Source organism: Corylus avellana, chromosome 1 (genome assembly GCF_965113065.1).
Source record: "Corylus avellana chromosome 1, dhCorAvel1.hap1.2, whole genome shotgun sequence".
NCBI classification, from domain to species: Eukaryota; Viridiplantae; Streptophyta; class Magnoliopsida; order Fagales; family Betulaceae; genus Corylus; species Corylus avellana.
This window is the reverse complement of record NC_142490.1, coordinates 15,769,374-15,784,983: the sequence shown is the minus strand read 5'-3', so window position 1 is coordinate 15,784,983 and position 15,610 is coordinate 15,769,374. Positions and strand designations below refer to the sequence as shown.

The 15,610-nt window shown below is 38.1% G+C and overlaps 2 protein-coding genes across 3 annotated transcripts; one reads left to right on the top strand and one right to left on the bottom strand.

Moving 5' to 3' along the window:
- Positions 1-462: 462 nt before the first annotated feature.
- LOC132170756 (thioredoxin domain-containing protein PLP3B) lies at positions 463-3,594 on the bottom strand. Of its 2 annotated transcripts, XM_059581852.2 has the most exons (10): positions 3,357-3,594; positions 2,793-2,951; positions 2,619-2,708; positions 1,976-2,050; positions 1,843-1,890; positions 1,595-1,737; positions 1,385-1,457; positions 1,149-1,210; positions 833-930; positions 463-763 (listed from the first exon to the last, which is right to left on the bottom strand). In XM_059581852.2, the coding sequence occupies exons 3-10, from the start codon at positions 2,700-2,702 to the stop codon at positions 654-656; spliced, it is 693 nt and encodes a 230-aa protein (XP_059437835.1). In that variant the 5' UTR covers positions 2,703-2,708; positions 2,793-2,951; positions 3,357-3,594; the 3' UTR covers positions 463-653. The 2 variants fall into 2 exon arrangements, with proteins under 2 accessions (XP_059437835.1, XP_059437834.1); XM_059581851.2 differs by having other exon boundaries at positions 2,619-2,951; positions 3,357-3,590.
- Positions 3,595-9,691: 6,097 nt separating this feature from the next.
- On the top strand, positions 9,692-15,476 carry LOC132171963 (cathepsin B-like protease 3). The gene is made up of 11 exons (XM_059583383.2): positions 9,692-9,910; positions 11,540-11,593; positions 11,832-11,912; positions 12,042-12,198; positions 12,309-12,313; positions 12,404-12,478; positions 12,609-12,734; positions 12,909-13,127; positions 14,640-14,753; positions 14,846-14,881; positions 14,961-15,476. The coding sequence occupies exons 1-11, from the start codon at positions 9,851-9,853 to the stop codon at positions 15,093-15,095; spliced, it is 1,062 nt and encodes a 353-aa protein (XP_059439366.1). The 5' UTR covers positions 9,692-9,850; the 3' UTR covers positions 15,096-15,476.
- The last annotated feature ends 134 nt before the right edge of the window (positions 15,477-15,610 follow it).

Below are 15,610 nucleotides of genomic sequence, written 5' to 3'. Positions count from 1 at the left end.
GACTTTCAAACAACCAATATTTCATCAAACAAATGTGCTCTTTCTTTCAAATTTGGTTTGCTTTGAACTAGATTGCTAATTCCCGTAAACATACTTTAGCTAGGCCGCTTCCAACCTTATTTTTGAAAGCAATTCTATAAGATCTCATATTCTCTCTTCCATTCGGATCAAGAGCGGTAAAAATCCTTCCATGTAGCCTCTTTTCTTCTATTCAATTTTTTTAAAAAAAAAAATGTGCTGTCTCAGATTTGTCCAAGATTCTGTTAAAAAATAGGTAAGATTTCTTTTAGTTTTTTCAAGATCCCATATTTAATTTCAAGTTTTTCATGAAAAGGAGAGATTAAATCTTGACCGCTCAAAAAAACAACAAAAAAATATCCTGCAGTTATTTTACCAACACCAAAGCCAAATCTGCTATTGAGTAGATGGGTAACGAAGTATTAAGTTTCGAATCCGGCAATATGTTGACACTCAACAATCCATGTAAATGCCTCGGGTTCCTGTCTAGTAATCACTTGTGCAAAAGGAATGTGTAGGGATAAATTCGCATTAATTTAGCAGTGACCATAACAAACAAAAGCATGCATTTAAAAGCATCTCACCCAAATGGCCTGCCTAAAATGAGAATCAAGCAACCTCCAATTGTTCCATCTTCACTCGGAATCAGAATCAGGAATGGAAGAGGATCTCACTGTCCTGTACCTATTTTCATCATATTTATCATCTTCATCATCTGCAACTTCTTTCTTCTCACTTATAATACCTGTATAATGATAGTTGAGGGAGTTGTCACGAGTTAAGCAACGCAAAACACGCGGGACAAAAGAGTTACCTTTCTTTATTAGTAGGACCTCAAGCGCCTTTGTAGTGAAATCATCTTTTCCTCCCAGATCTTGAAACCCAACCAGCCTATCTACTGCAATTCCTTTTCTGAAAGAAAAAATTGTGACAATGATAATTTAATGCAACAACTCAAACAAATCTGACCGTCATCAAAACAATAATTAAGGCCTATCAGCACTGTGAGACTTTGGCTAATCGTTGAGACAGGCAAATTCCACCAATTGTTCATCATCGAAGAGCCAGATGGCACAGTACTGATATGCCTCTTTAATAGTTAAAATGAAAAACAACAGAAATGCCCTCACCTGAACAATATGACACAAGGCAAAGTCTTGACTCCTAGTTTGGCAACGAAGAAGGGTGCATTCTGCATTTCAATTCAAGTCATGTATCTTATTTTGCATCTTGATTTCTTTAAAGGGTCAACTTTTGCATATAAATAGATCCCCAAAACCCAATGTCGCAATCGTATAAACTTGAGTAAATAACTAATGAGTTCTCTATTGAATCATATGAACAGAAAAAAACAATGCATACCAACCTCTGCATCCAGTTTGATGAACTTTGCATCAAGATGTCTTGGTGCAAGGGACTTCAAATGCTTATCCATTATCCTAAAGAGATCCATTTGACATGAACCATTTTCCATGAAACCGAAAACTTTGCAATTCAGATATTAGGTGTGTGCACATGGGTGTCTACTTGAAGAGACAGAGAGATAGAGAGAGGAGGATAAGATTAAATGCTTTACTTGCAACGATAGAACTCCTGATGATAGAATTGACATATAACTTTTTCACTACTAGTAACTTCGCCCAAGAAATCTCCCTCAGTAATCTCCCGGTATTCTCCATGCCTTTGCTTCACTAATGCTTCTCGCTTTTCAGCTTCTTTCTATTAAAAAACAGAAACCCCTATCATAAATACTTACTAATTACAGAATGCTTACTCCAAATATATATACCATCATGCATCCAGGAAAAACATCAAAAGCCTAACCTTGAGAGCCGCAATCCTATCGGCATGCAACTTTTCCAGTTCAGGATCCTAATGTCACCCAGCGCAAGAACACCTTTATAAGTAGAAACATTTGCATTAATATGCTGGATGCAAGAAGCACTATCAAACTTACATCCATCAACTCATCGAGGTCGACTTCCTGGTTAATAGAACTTGACGCCTGTGCCTTATCTTGAGAAAGCAATTCCTGTAACATCATATAAGCACGTGAGAAATAAAACAATTGGCGATGTGGGTTGCAAAGTGATATAATCAAACATAACAACTTCAAATATAGTTGCTTAAACAACATACCCACTCAGTCTTTCTACCTAATGAGAAAAGTATTCTCCTATTACCAAGCAAACTCATCATTTAATATCACCTAAATCAACTACTCCTCAGCTTGCTTCAACCAAAAGAGTTATAAAACCATGAAAAGCAAAAGCCAATGAAGAGGAAAAACAACCATACTTCTGCAAGGGGCTAATCATGTGAAAGAAGAAGTAACATTTGGATTCTTTTAGTTTTTTTTTTTTTTCCTTGGGCTCATAATATCAAGAACAAAAGCAACTCAAAGCACTTGCAATTAGCTGATGTATAAACCCTTGCAAAAATTCCAAAAACCCATCACTGACACACAAGGTACCAAAATTCAATTAACAGATCACAGGACAACTAAACACACAATCAGTTTCCCTCCCTTTTCCCTTGTATTGTTCAGGATAAAAAAAAACACAATCAAGAAATAACTAAGAAGTAATTAAGAGAAAGACCTTCTGATAATCACGAGCAGCCGCTGCCATCACATTCCCAAATGCTAAGTTCGACAGAGTCGATTTCACTGTGTTCGGATCCATTTCTCTCTGTGAAAGATTTTAAAGCTTATCCAAATCCGGATAAGAGTAAACCAGGGGTGAGAGTCGGATAATAAGGTTAGAAATTTGCACCTTCCGTGTTTCGCTCCGCCACGGTAGGTGAAGTCGGTAAATTCACCGACCGTAATTCGTACGGTCACCAGCAAGTCGGTTACGGTGACGGTCGGTAATTTCAGTTTGGGCTGGGCCACAATTTTGTATTGAATTACAGGATTTATTTCGATCAGGTCCCTGAAAATGTAAAACCTTCAGATGAGAAACCAAGGATCGAATCAACTTCTTCTCTTTATTCTATAATTTCTCAGCAACCAACCAGAAATCGGAAACCTTCACTTCGATTAAACCAAACTAAATCGTATAGGACTCAACTGAACATACGCATTTGACCCAAACTATATAACAACAAATAACAGCAAAAGAGAGATTAAAAACCAAGGCCCAGAATCCCAAACAACCGAAAAGAAAAGAAAAAACTCAAAATTTCGGTTATTGATCGTCTTTTTCCGTCATTTTCTCGGGAACCAAACAAGGAGGGGTGATTAATCGACTTTTACATGACATATAAAGTCGAATAATCAGCAACAAAATTGATTTGTTTTTTAAAAACAAAAAAACAGAGTCACAGACGAAGAATACCTCGTTCTCGTTGGGAGTAGACGACCGAGTGCGACCTTCGATGGGCTGTGCGATTGCGAGTGAGAGTGAGAGGCGGAGATGAGAGGAGAGTGACAGAGAGAGGAGGAGATGGAGTGACAGAGAGGGGCGTGTATAGGGTTAGGGGAAATGGTAGAGGGCTTCCAAAACTGCTACGTTTTGAGTAGCTAAAAACGGCGCCGTTTTGGGTAATGACAAATATTTTGTGTCATTTTGTGTCATCTGTTGGTGTACTTGGCTTTGAGATATCATGGTTTTCCCGCTTCAAAAGCTCATAGTCCAAGCCTCCAAGGTGAACTGTTTCATATGCATATCCACTCTTCCTTGTGTTTCTTGTAGAAGTCTATTTCACCATTCAAGTCTCTGATATTGTCCTTCAACAAGTCTACTTCTTCTGAATTATTATGTTCTTTACAATTACACAGTTCTTCCCGTGTTTCTGGGTTCTTATCCCCATTCATTTTGGAAGTGGAAATATCAGATATTTCCCTATTTTTAATCTCTCCACCATTTCTTCGAGGTCTCACTGCATAAATTGTTATAAAATGGGGTAATACAAAAAACGAAAATGCTCCTGTTAAGAAAATATTTGTCCCCACTAAAATTGATATGCAAAAAGGTTATAATGGAGCTCAGAAACTTATATTGTTTTAACGCGTTCTGTACAAACGAAATTAAAACACAAAAATACCGTCAAATTTTCTATTTTAATACAAAAAAATAAAAAATAAAAAACAATATGTTCAAATTTCAAAAATCAGATAAGGATATAAAGAGAATTGTATTAGTCAATTATCTCTAAAAACATATCAGATAATTTCAAATTTCGAAAATAAACTGTTGTTTTGAATTTCAAAATTAAACTGCTGTAAACCGCTAATCCAACTGGCAGTTAAATCTGATCGTTAGATTCAATAAGTATATTAATTATTTAATCTCAATCGTTAGATCAACAGTTTAGTAGATCCAACCATTGGATCTACTTAAGAAGCATCCTATGGTTTAGATCAAACTTCTAGATCGAACGATCTTGACCATCAAAAAATGAATGGTCATGATCATATTGCTCAAAGCTCTGATGCTTCTTGCCAAGTGCGCCACTAGCGCCCTATAGCCCACGCGCGTGTGCGTCTGGCACCGTACTATAACATGCACTAGGGTGTACCCTAGCATATCTCATTTAATAACTTAAGTTGGGCCTTATAAATGCCAACAAACACTTTCTAATGTGGGACAATCTCCATTCAATGCTCTTTAAAGCCTTTCATTTAAAATATTCCCACGACACAAAATAATATATATATATATATATATATATATATATATATATATATATATATATATATTTTGAAAATATTTCAACATAAATTAACTCAGAGTTTAAGTCTTGTGTCTTTTGGCAGTTGTAATTGAAGATTGTTACTTATTTTCTTTTCATAATTAAGCTATTGCCTCATCTCTTCTAATTGAACCCTTGTATCTATAATCTCATAATGCAATATGTTTGGAGCTTCTGCCTCATCAATGCTTTTATACAGTGACTTAAGTTGTTCATGTTGGGTCATGGATCGGCCAAATAAGGCCCAACAGTCCTCCAAACTTGGTCCAAGGCGTAAGCCCACTAAGAACCAGACCCAGACCGAGAATTAGTTGGCCCAACCGACTAATAAATCAGTCCACCGAGGGTGTATTAGTCTTTCAGACAATAACCCAATACCTAAACAAGACACGTGTTCCCGAGGAATACTCGAGAACCCACGTCATTCACATACGTGCCCTCCATCCACGATCCACCCCATCAACATGGCATACGTGAATCCTCGGGAAGTGCAGGGCCTACTATGCCAGCGAGGCACCTGTTGCCAAACGCCTATAAAAGAGAAGCTCCACCTCATTTAGTGAATAATCAATTCTCTCTTGCTTGAACTCTTATTGAGCTTACACACTCTCTTACAAGATTACTGACTTAGGCGTCTGAGCTATCCCCCGTCGGCACACCACTGGCAGCTCTTATCCTATTCTTTGTTATTTTGTAGTCAGGCGAATCCTCGAACATCACAACCCTCCACATGAATTGTGCCACATCACTCCTCGGAAAACTGTCATCAACAGTTTGGCGTTGTTTGTGGGAACTTCGATTTTCATCAGTTCTTACTATTTACAAATCCGATATGGTGACTACCCATACACATCCTGATCCAATTGTTCAAATTGATACTTCGGGAACATCCCACGATCCATATGCTCGAATCACTTCATTAGAAGATCTCATGAAGCGAATGACCGAGTCTCTGGATGTTATGAAAAAGCAGAATGAAGACATTACTTCTTGTCTCCCTACTAGGGTTGACCGGGAGCAGGAGGACAGGCATGAAGCAATACGCAGAGAAAAGCAACCAAAGGGACACAACAATAATGAGAGTTCCATTCATGGCAGTTATGATACGATTGTGCAACTTGGAAGGAACTCTTACTCTGAGAAATCTTTTCAGGAGAAATTTCATCTTGAGCAATCTCGTAGTGAGAAATTTTGCCACAGCCGATCCCATCACAATCGGTCTCACCATGACCGATCTCATCATGGCAAGCTCGAAGAAATCAGCAGGGATAAGGAGGTCGATAAGGAGGTCCAGGACTTGAAAGAAAAATATGCCAAGATGGCTATTTTGATGCAAAATGGAGAGGATCACTCGGTAGCTGAAGATCTTATGCAGAACACTAATATGCCCTTCACAGATCGAGTAATGAGGTATCTTCTCCCTAATAAATTCAAAGTCCCCAGAGTGGACAAATACGATGGGTGTGGAGATCCTGCTGACCATATGGAGAGCTTCCGAGTGCATCCTATTCTCCAGATACCCCTGATGAGATTGCATGCCGAGCCTTCCCTTTGACGTTGAAGGGGATTGCCAAGGAGTGGTTTGGGAGGATGGCTCATAATTCTATTGATAGTTTTGATTCTCTCGGACGCTAGTTCTTAAGCCAATTTCTTGCTATCCGTAAGAGGAAGAAAAACCTTGCATACATGTTATCCCTTGTGCAGGGAAAGAATGAGTCTTTGAAGGACTACATGCTGAGGTTCAACCGGGAGAAGTTGTTAGTAGAGAACCTGAATGAACAGACAATGCTTTTAGCTTTGATGAACAAAATCAAAACGAAAAGGGCCATTGATGGCCGAGTTTGCTAGGAAATCAACGTTGGTAACCCTTCGGCAGTTCATGAATAAAGCCGAGGAGTTTATCAATCAGGCGGAAACCATTGGGGCTCTGATGAAGTCCAAAGCTGAAGGTGATCAAGGCGTAGCCAGTGGTAGCAAGGTAGTGCTTAAGAACTCTTCTGGCAAAAAAAAAAGAAGAAAGGGGCAGAAGGTCCCGAAAACTTTGGAGAAGAAAGTAGAGCCATTTCGCATGCAGAACCAACTAACAGATTAGAGGTGGACTCCGTTGAACACCATTGTCCCCGAAGTGTTCATGGAGGTCAGAAGGGATCCCAATTTCAAATGGCCATCCAAAATGAAGACTCCTCCGCAGAGACACAGTAACCAAAAGTTATGTGACTATCACAACGATCATGGTCATTTGACCGAGGATTGTATATCTCTGTGGATGGAGATCGAGAACTTTATCAGGAATGGGAGGTTGGTGAAGTTTTTGACCGGAGAAAGACAACGAATCAAACATCCTCAAAGTGATCAACCTTTGCCTCGAGTGTAGGATGATGAAGCCCCTGGAAGGGGGCGTGATCGAAGAAGAAAGCGTGACAAGCCAAAAAGAGATCGGGATGACCACCAAAATCCTCAGAACCAAGTTGTGATTGGAGAGATCCACACAATTTTGGCTGGATTAGCTAGTGGAGGATAGTCTAGCTCAGCAAAGAAGGCTCACGTGAGGAGAGTAAACATAGAAGAGGTACTCCTTCTTGAAAGGCCTTTAAAAGTCCAAAAGAAGGACCCTATGATTCTAATGTTCTCACAAGAAGACACGGCGGGGGTTTCGATGCCCCATGATGATGTGTTAGTAGTGATGATGACAGTGGCTAATCATGCTATCCACTGAATTCTGGTAGATAACGGAAGCTTGACCGATATCTTATATTGGTCAGTTTTCAAGCAGTTGGGTATCAATCAGGACAGTATCAAGCCCTTTTGTTCACCACTGGTTGGATTTGCAGGAGAGCAATTCCAAACTATGTGATTGATTTCTCTTCCTGTTACGGTAAGAACAACCCCCAAACAAGCAATAGTTATGGTAGATTTCTTGGTGGTTGACCGATCATCTGCCTGCAACGCAATCATCGGTCGGCCAGCCTTGAATAGGTTGAAAGCTGCAACTTCAACTTACCGCTTGAAGATGAAGTTCCCAAAAGATGAAGGAGTCGGGGAGATAGCAGGAGAACAGGTGGCAGCAAGGAAATTGAAAAATGCTTAACGACTAAAAAACCTCAATTTATGTGGAATTAACAGATATTAATCAATATGCAAACAATCCAAGCACCAAAAATATGTAAAGCAATAAAGCAATCAGACACAAATATTTTGGTGACGAAGAGGAAACTTTTTAGAAAATGGTCTAAAAGTAAAACCTATCTGAGGCAGCAGAACCCAGGAAATCACTATCAAAAGATTATCCAGCGATTACAGTCACTAGGAACACTTACAACCCTTTGCAAGACCTTGGCTTTGTAAGATCGACAAGCCTACAACTCGTCTCCTTGCTCACAATCTTCTTCAACGTGATTCTCCTTTACCAGACCCTTCTCAATCAAGCACCATGAAACTAACAATAATCCTCTAAGAGGAATAATCAGGCTCACACAGATTTTCTCTAAAAGCACAGCCTCTCATGAAACCTGAGGTAGAATTTTGTGATCTCTCTATAAAGATGTATATATACTCCCGACAAAACCTTAAACCTGATATACTTAAAATCACGTTTTGGGGTGTAAAACTTACGGGGTGTCCGGACAGGTTAATGGGCTGTCTGGACAGGGCCTTGCAGAGCAGAAACTGAGTTTTTGAAACTACTGTCCGAACATGGGAAGGCCTGTCCGGACATGGCATGCAGTAGGTGAAACTTGCATTCTGGAAATGCAGTCCATCCTTGATCAACAGCTCCGATCGATGGGCGTTTGTGGTCCGATTGAGCTGAAACTTTGTAGGGATGTTCATGACATGTGAATCCTCATTGTAACAGTGGAGATTGGATTCTAAGCATTCTATACCAGTGTTTGAGTCTGTGGACAGTAGTCTATGTATTTTGGAACCGAATTAAGCCAACAAAATACTAATAGAAATGCTACAACATTTCCCTGAGAAGATCCTTAGGGTTTGCACCCCTAACAATCGGTATTGTGGGTAGTAGGAAAGAAGATGGCCTAAAGGGTGAGCCAGCTGAAGAGCTGGTCGAACAAATAATATTGATTAAACAAATATTATTAAGTTTTTTTCTTCCGTCAAAAAGTGTGAGGGGGAACTCCCTATATGTTAATACTTGTTAAACCTTTGGTATTATGCATAATGAGTTTGCTAATTTGCAAAATGGGTTGACAATAGAGAAAGAAGATGAACAAATAGAGAGAGAGAGAGAGAGAAATAAGACAAATATTCTTAAAATAAGACAAAAGCTCTTAAAATAGACTATTAAAAAAATATAAACATTCAAAAATATAAAAATATTTAAAAAATAAATAAATATTTAAAAAATAATATTTAAATGAAATAATGAAACTCCCTATATGTTAATACTTGTTAAACCTTTGGTATTATGCATAATGAGTTTGCTAATTTGCAAAATGGGTTGACAATAGAGAAAGAAGATGAACAAATAGAGAGAGAGAGAGAAATAAGACAAATATTCTTAAAATAAGACAAAAGTTCTTAAAATAGACTATTAAAAAAATATAAACATTCAAAAATATAAAAATATTTAAAAAATAAATAAATATTTAAAAAATAATATTTAAATGAAATAATGAAACTCCCTATATGTTAATACTTGTTAAACCTTTGGTATTATGCATAATGAGTTTGCTAATTTGCAAAATGGGTTGACAATAGAGAAAGAAGATGAACAAATAGAGAGAGAGGGAGAAATAAGACAAATATTCTTAAAATAAGACAAAAGTTCTTAAAATAGACTATTAAAAAAATATAAACATTCAAAAATATAAAAATATTTAAAAAATAAATAAATATTTAAAAAATAATATTTAAATAAAATAATGAAAGTAAATTGTTAAAGTAGTGAAGTTCTAACGGGTGCTTATTAAAAAAACCAAAAGCGTAAAATTTGATCAAGCTGCTTGGAATGCTTGACCAACAATTATTGGTCATTCTGTGATTCTGTCGTTTTCTTCAAGTCTTAACAAAATTTGGAGAAGCAACCGATTTAGTCAGTTGGCACCCTGCGACCGCAAGCTCATCTTATCGTTTCATTCTTCAACCTCGATCGACGGAATACTGGGCAGTTGCCACAACGATGTCGTATTTGGCGTTCTCGTTCTTAGTCTTGGTGGCCATTTCCGGCTTCCATCCCCTGGTACGTATGCTCGACTCCTTTTCTCTTACTTTGCTCCGTCTTTCTCTTATTTTTTGATCCCATATCTCGTTTCTTATTTAGACCAATTATTTTGTTTCATAGAACTTGTCCAGCGGACCGATTTCGAGTAAATTGAATGAGAACGTGGATTCTCTGTTATGCGTGAGAATTCTGTTATTAGGGTGTCCGAAGCTTAAAGAAATTGTGGGACTCATATGCTCTTAGTAAATGGGTCTAATTCCTAGGATGGTAACCATTCTGTTTATTAGGCTGGCCGAATTTTATAGAATTTTGGACTCTATAACAGAAGGATTCACCTGCTCCAAGACTACGGGACCTAGAGCATTTGAATCCTGTAACCCTTCTCTTAGACTGTTCGAAGCCTGATAAGGGAGAATCCTCTAGAATCACCCTCTTGTGTTATGCGGAGGATCTCATGATTTTCTGCAGAGGGAGGTTCACTCTGCATCGTTGGTCAAGTTTATTTCGTTTCTTTCCTTTTCTTTTATTAGGTAATTTTTTGGCCAAGGGAAGGAGAAGGGTGATTAAGAACTCTGCTTTAAGAGGAATGGTCACCGGCTGATTGAACTTTTCCAGCCGTTTGAACTCTTTTTTTTTTTTTTTATTATTATTATTATTATTTTTTTTTTTATAATTAATTTTTTTTTTTTTAAGAAGGGGCCGGGGTGCGAAGAACTTGTGTTTTCTGTGACCCCCCGACTCGTATGCTTATAGAAATTTCTTCATATGACACTAATTTTACTTTTGTGATCGTTTTTTCTGTATTGTTAATTTTATTATCATATGAGCTTCAAACTAGGCTTGATGTACATTTGAACAGAATGATCCAAGTTCGTGTTCATGGCCTCTGACTGAACAATTTATTCTCTGGAAAGTTCTTTTCTGATGGGTATTTGTTGTGAATTATAATAATCTGCAACTTGGAGAAGAAGTGGTGAAATTCTTTATGTAGCTTTCTTCTATACATATTCGAAAATACCTTACACAAACAACAATTCAACTAGAAAGAGGAGCAAGCTAAAACGGACATCATAAGTTATGTAACGGTACAAAACCACGGGGAATAATGGGATTTGATTTTATGGGAAGGCTAAGTCACGAAAACGCCTGTCTGTATGGCATGTGGATCCAATTCCCTAAGATTTACTGCCCAAATTCCAGAGAATTCGGATAAGAAATGAGAGGGGGACACAGGTCCAGGGTATTCGAGCAGGTCCCTGGCTGCCTGGGTGCAAGGCCCACCTACTTGGGTAGTGGTGTATTGAGGGGCGAAAATTCATGGTGGCTTGAGGGCCCCTCCACCAGCCACCATGTCTTCCCCAAATTTTTTAAAAAATACTCCTATAATTCTTTAAAATCAAATTTTTACCTTCCAATTTTTTATTTTATTTTTACCCGCCAAATCTCAAATTCTAGTTCTGCTCCTGTGTATTCTGGTATCTCTGAGATGGCTTCTTAGTAGCTCACGTATATTGGAATGGGACATTCTAGCATGCCGTGTATTTTTCCAAGTCTTTCATCACGGTTATGCTTTCAGATGACTTGGTTTTTCTTTATGTTTGAAGTTTTGAAATCACTACGTGAACATCGTAGCCATGTTATTTGCAGGTCATTGCTGTCAAACCAGTTCCCAGTATCAAACTTAACTCCCGTATTCTTCAGGTACTTTCCTTACACTCTCTCTCTCTCTCTCTCTCTGTGGTTAGTAATAAACATTTTATTACCAAATTAATGGAAATATTTCAACTGCCAATGTCCTTGGAACAGATGTTCAGATGTTTGTCTGGGAGCTTATCAAAATAAACTAACTGCCTACTTACCAAGTTATTTGTAAATAAGTACCACTCTATTTGCTTTGGGTGGAATTCACAATGTTTTGGCTCTCATATGGCCATCGCAGGAGTCAATAGTTAAACAGATAAACGAGGACCCTAAGGCTGGATGGGAAGCTGCCATGAATCCTCAATTCTCCAATTATACTGTAAGCCTTCAACTGTCAGGAATGTTTTTGTGATTAATTTTTAAGATTGTTTTCCACTTTCTTATATATGATGACACATGCAAATTTATTTTTTGTATATGACTTGCCAATGACTCTTCTTATGCACAGGTTGGGCAATTTAAGCACCTTCTTGGAGTCAAACCAACTCCTCAAAAGGATTTGTGGAATACCCCTCTTATAACTCATCCAGAATCCTTTAAATTGCCAAGTAGTTTTGATGCGAGAATTGCTTGGCCACAATGTAATACAATTGGAAGAATTCTAGGTTAGTTACTTTGTTGGTTCTTGTATTTTGTCATCAACAGATTCTTTCAGAAATCCTGATGGTTTCCTTTTGTAATATGTAAAATGCTGGACCAAATTTCACTATTAAAGATCAGGTAATTCTGTTTTTACTTCTTGCACAATTATATCTCCTTGTATAAATAAATTCTGAAATTTTTCAAAACTGTTGGGTTTTTATGTTTCAGGGTCACTGTGGTTCTTGTTGGGCGTTTGGTGCTGTTGAATCACTAACTGATCGTTTTTGCATCCATTTTGGCATGGTGATCGAAACTCTTATTGGAAACAGCTTGACTTCTTGTCCTTTATATATATATATATAATACCTTGTTTTGATATTTCAATATGGTTTACTTTTTTGGGGGTGTAAATTTCTATATGTGTTTACTGCAGAATATATCTCTATCTGTCAATGATCTATTAGCATGCTGTGGGTTTATGTGTGGAAGTGGTTGTGATGGGGGGTATCCAATTAATGCTTGGCGATACTTTGTCCACCACGGTGTTGTCACTGAAGAGGTAACAAGTTTTTGCCTCTGTTTCTTACCATGATTCTGTAGGCTCTATCACTCTCTCTGTGCGCACGCGTTTAAGTTTTTTTCATGTGGAATTTTGCCTGACCAAGTTTCTTTTTTCCACTGGCTTTGGATCCTTGTGGTTGTATGCCTAATGAAAAAAATTTCTGCCTCACAGTGTGACCCATACTTTGACAATATTGGCTGTTCCCACCCTGGCTGTGAGCCTGCATATCCTACTCCCAGCTGCGTTAGGAAGTGTGTAGATAAGAACCAGCTATGGAGGGATTCAAAGCACTATAGTGTTGGTGCATATAGAATTAGCTCTGATCCCTACAGTATTATGACAGAAGTTTATAAGAATGGACCAGTTGAGGTCTCCTTCACCGTTTATGAGGTAAAAGATTAGTTCTTGCTTCATACTTTGTAGTTGAATTTGCTGCAACTTCTGTCGGCATGATTTTTAACATTGTTACTTCCATCTTTTCTTTCTTTTAGTGTGATAACAAGAGAATTTTTATTTTTCGTGATAAGTATAACAGAGAATTCTATTAGACCAAAAGAAAACTGACAGTATCAAGACATAACTAGAACTGAATCAAAGCAAACGGAAATTGTTATTTTCACACCTCTTATCCGTATGGTTGATTTTGATCAAAGTTAACAATTAATGATACAAATGAGAAGTGTGCATAAGAGGTGCGCACAAATGTGGACGACCAAGCCACTCTCATATGTACCATGGCAGAACTCCTTCCCCTGAGAATACACAAGCAGACTCCACCTTCCAATCACCCACACCTCTTCAAGTAAGAGCTCTTTCTCACAATGCAGCCTGACATCAAGTTTGAGGAAGTACATTTAGAGATCACCTGATCTTTACTGTGGCTTCATTAGGTGTTCCATATTACCCTTATATGCCCACTTAAGCTGTTAGGCCGGCATCCTAAAGTATGGCTTGTTGAAAGTAGAAATTGGAAAAGCCCAGTATTACATATTTAAGGTCCCTTATATGTCAGTTTGATTTAGTTGGGCTCTACTCTCATCTGTCAGTTGTGTGATGCAAACTGCCTTTTAGTAACATGCTGGGCCTGTAGGGTTCAGCTGGTTGTTAAAGCCACAGGAATCTTGATTGTCCCCATCTTAAAGGCAGGATGAGTGATTCATTGTGGTTAGCGCTGATGAAGAAAGCAAGCAAAGCTAGAGCCATTTATTATGCATTATGAAGGGCAGCTTGTTCAAATAGTTTGAGTGGATATTTTGTTATGCTCTACTAGGGGTATTGACTCCAGGAAGCATAAGGCAACATACCTGTTGGAGAAGGGGCAACACTGGTGTTTTCTTTGGGAACAAGCAAGAGAGCTTCAGAAGGCTAGTTAGCAGTTAGTTCCTGTTGCTCCTGCCTATCCAGCCCAAGTTCTCTTTTCACTGGCGGATTGGTTCCAGAATGTAACTCCTTCCTGACCCAGTCAATCTACCTTGTAAGTTGGAGTGCTTTATAGAACAGGGCACCTGATCCGTCTGCCTTTAAACAAAAAGATGAAGCTAAAAATAAAAAAGAGTTCAATTTTTTTTCCACACTTGTGCATTTCATTCTTTATTTGCACTGCCTCGAAGAAAATGAGTAAGGATTATCTTGTTAGTACCTTTGTTCTTTCAATTGTTTTGCAATTTTACAACCAGTTGCAAGAGGCATTTCTTGTTATTTTGCTGTTAGATAATGTACTTATTTGATCATTATGATTCTTCCAACAAAATCAGTAAAAGGTATATCTGGCCACAACCTTTGTTCTTTCAGTGTTTTGCATTTTACAACCAGTTGCTAGAAAATAACTTCTTTTTTTTGTCGTCTATCTATTAGAGAATATACGGATCTTAACATTATTAGGGTTTTTTTCACCATTTACAGGATTTTGCTCATTACAAATCTGGAGTTTACAAACACGTTGCAGGTGATGTGATGGGAGGTCATGCCGTTAAACTAATAGGATGGGGGACAACTGCTTCCGGAGAGGACTATTGGGTATCTTGCTATTTTCTACTTATAACATTTAAATTTTGTAGCAACAAGATTTGTGAAGATCATATGCTGATTTTTACTTTTCTCTGTTTCAGCTTCTTGCGAATCAGTGGAATAGAAGCTGGGGTGATGTACGTTTTCATGAAATTGTTACCCATTTCAAAAGTGTGCCTTCACAAAATTTCAATTACTAACTGAATTTGATGGCAGGATGGTTATTTCATGATCAGAAGAGGGACAAACGAGTGTGGTATTGAAGAGGACGTGGTTGCTGGTTTGCCTTCATCCAAAAATCTTTTAAGAGAAGTTGCGACTGTGGATGGTGTTGCAGATGTTTCAGTTTGACAGTAGGTTACTCTGGATGGGGATCCCTGTTATTAGGCTGCCCGGACGGATGGATTCCATGACTTAGGATGTGGTTGCTGGTTTGTCCTGGGCAAGTAGGTCCCACATCTTAGCATGTTTGGAGCAGGTGGGTTCCACAAACCCTTCTCTTAAGCTGCCAAATTTCTGTGAAATTCAGGCTCAACAATAGGGGATCCCAATCCTGTTATTCCCCCATAAGAACTTTAATTTATGACTGTTGGGAAATGAAAGTGTTAAAACATGGATTAATTATGTCATCAAAGGATCAAACTGATACCAATTAGATGCTGGTTGGGTGTGAAGTCTATAATTGATTTGTGCAAATAATTTTATTGAGACCGGGTCATTGAGTCATCGATACACAGAGATACTGTTCTATTGATGCAATCATGATTTTAGCAAAATCCATATATAGCTAAACTGCAAAAACTACCCCGGTAGTATATTGTTTTTGTTTTTTGTTTTTTGTTTTCAGTGTAAATGGCCAAAAGCTT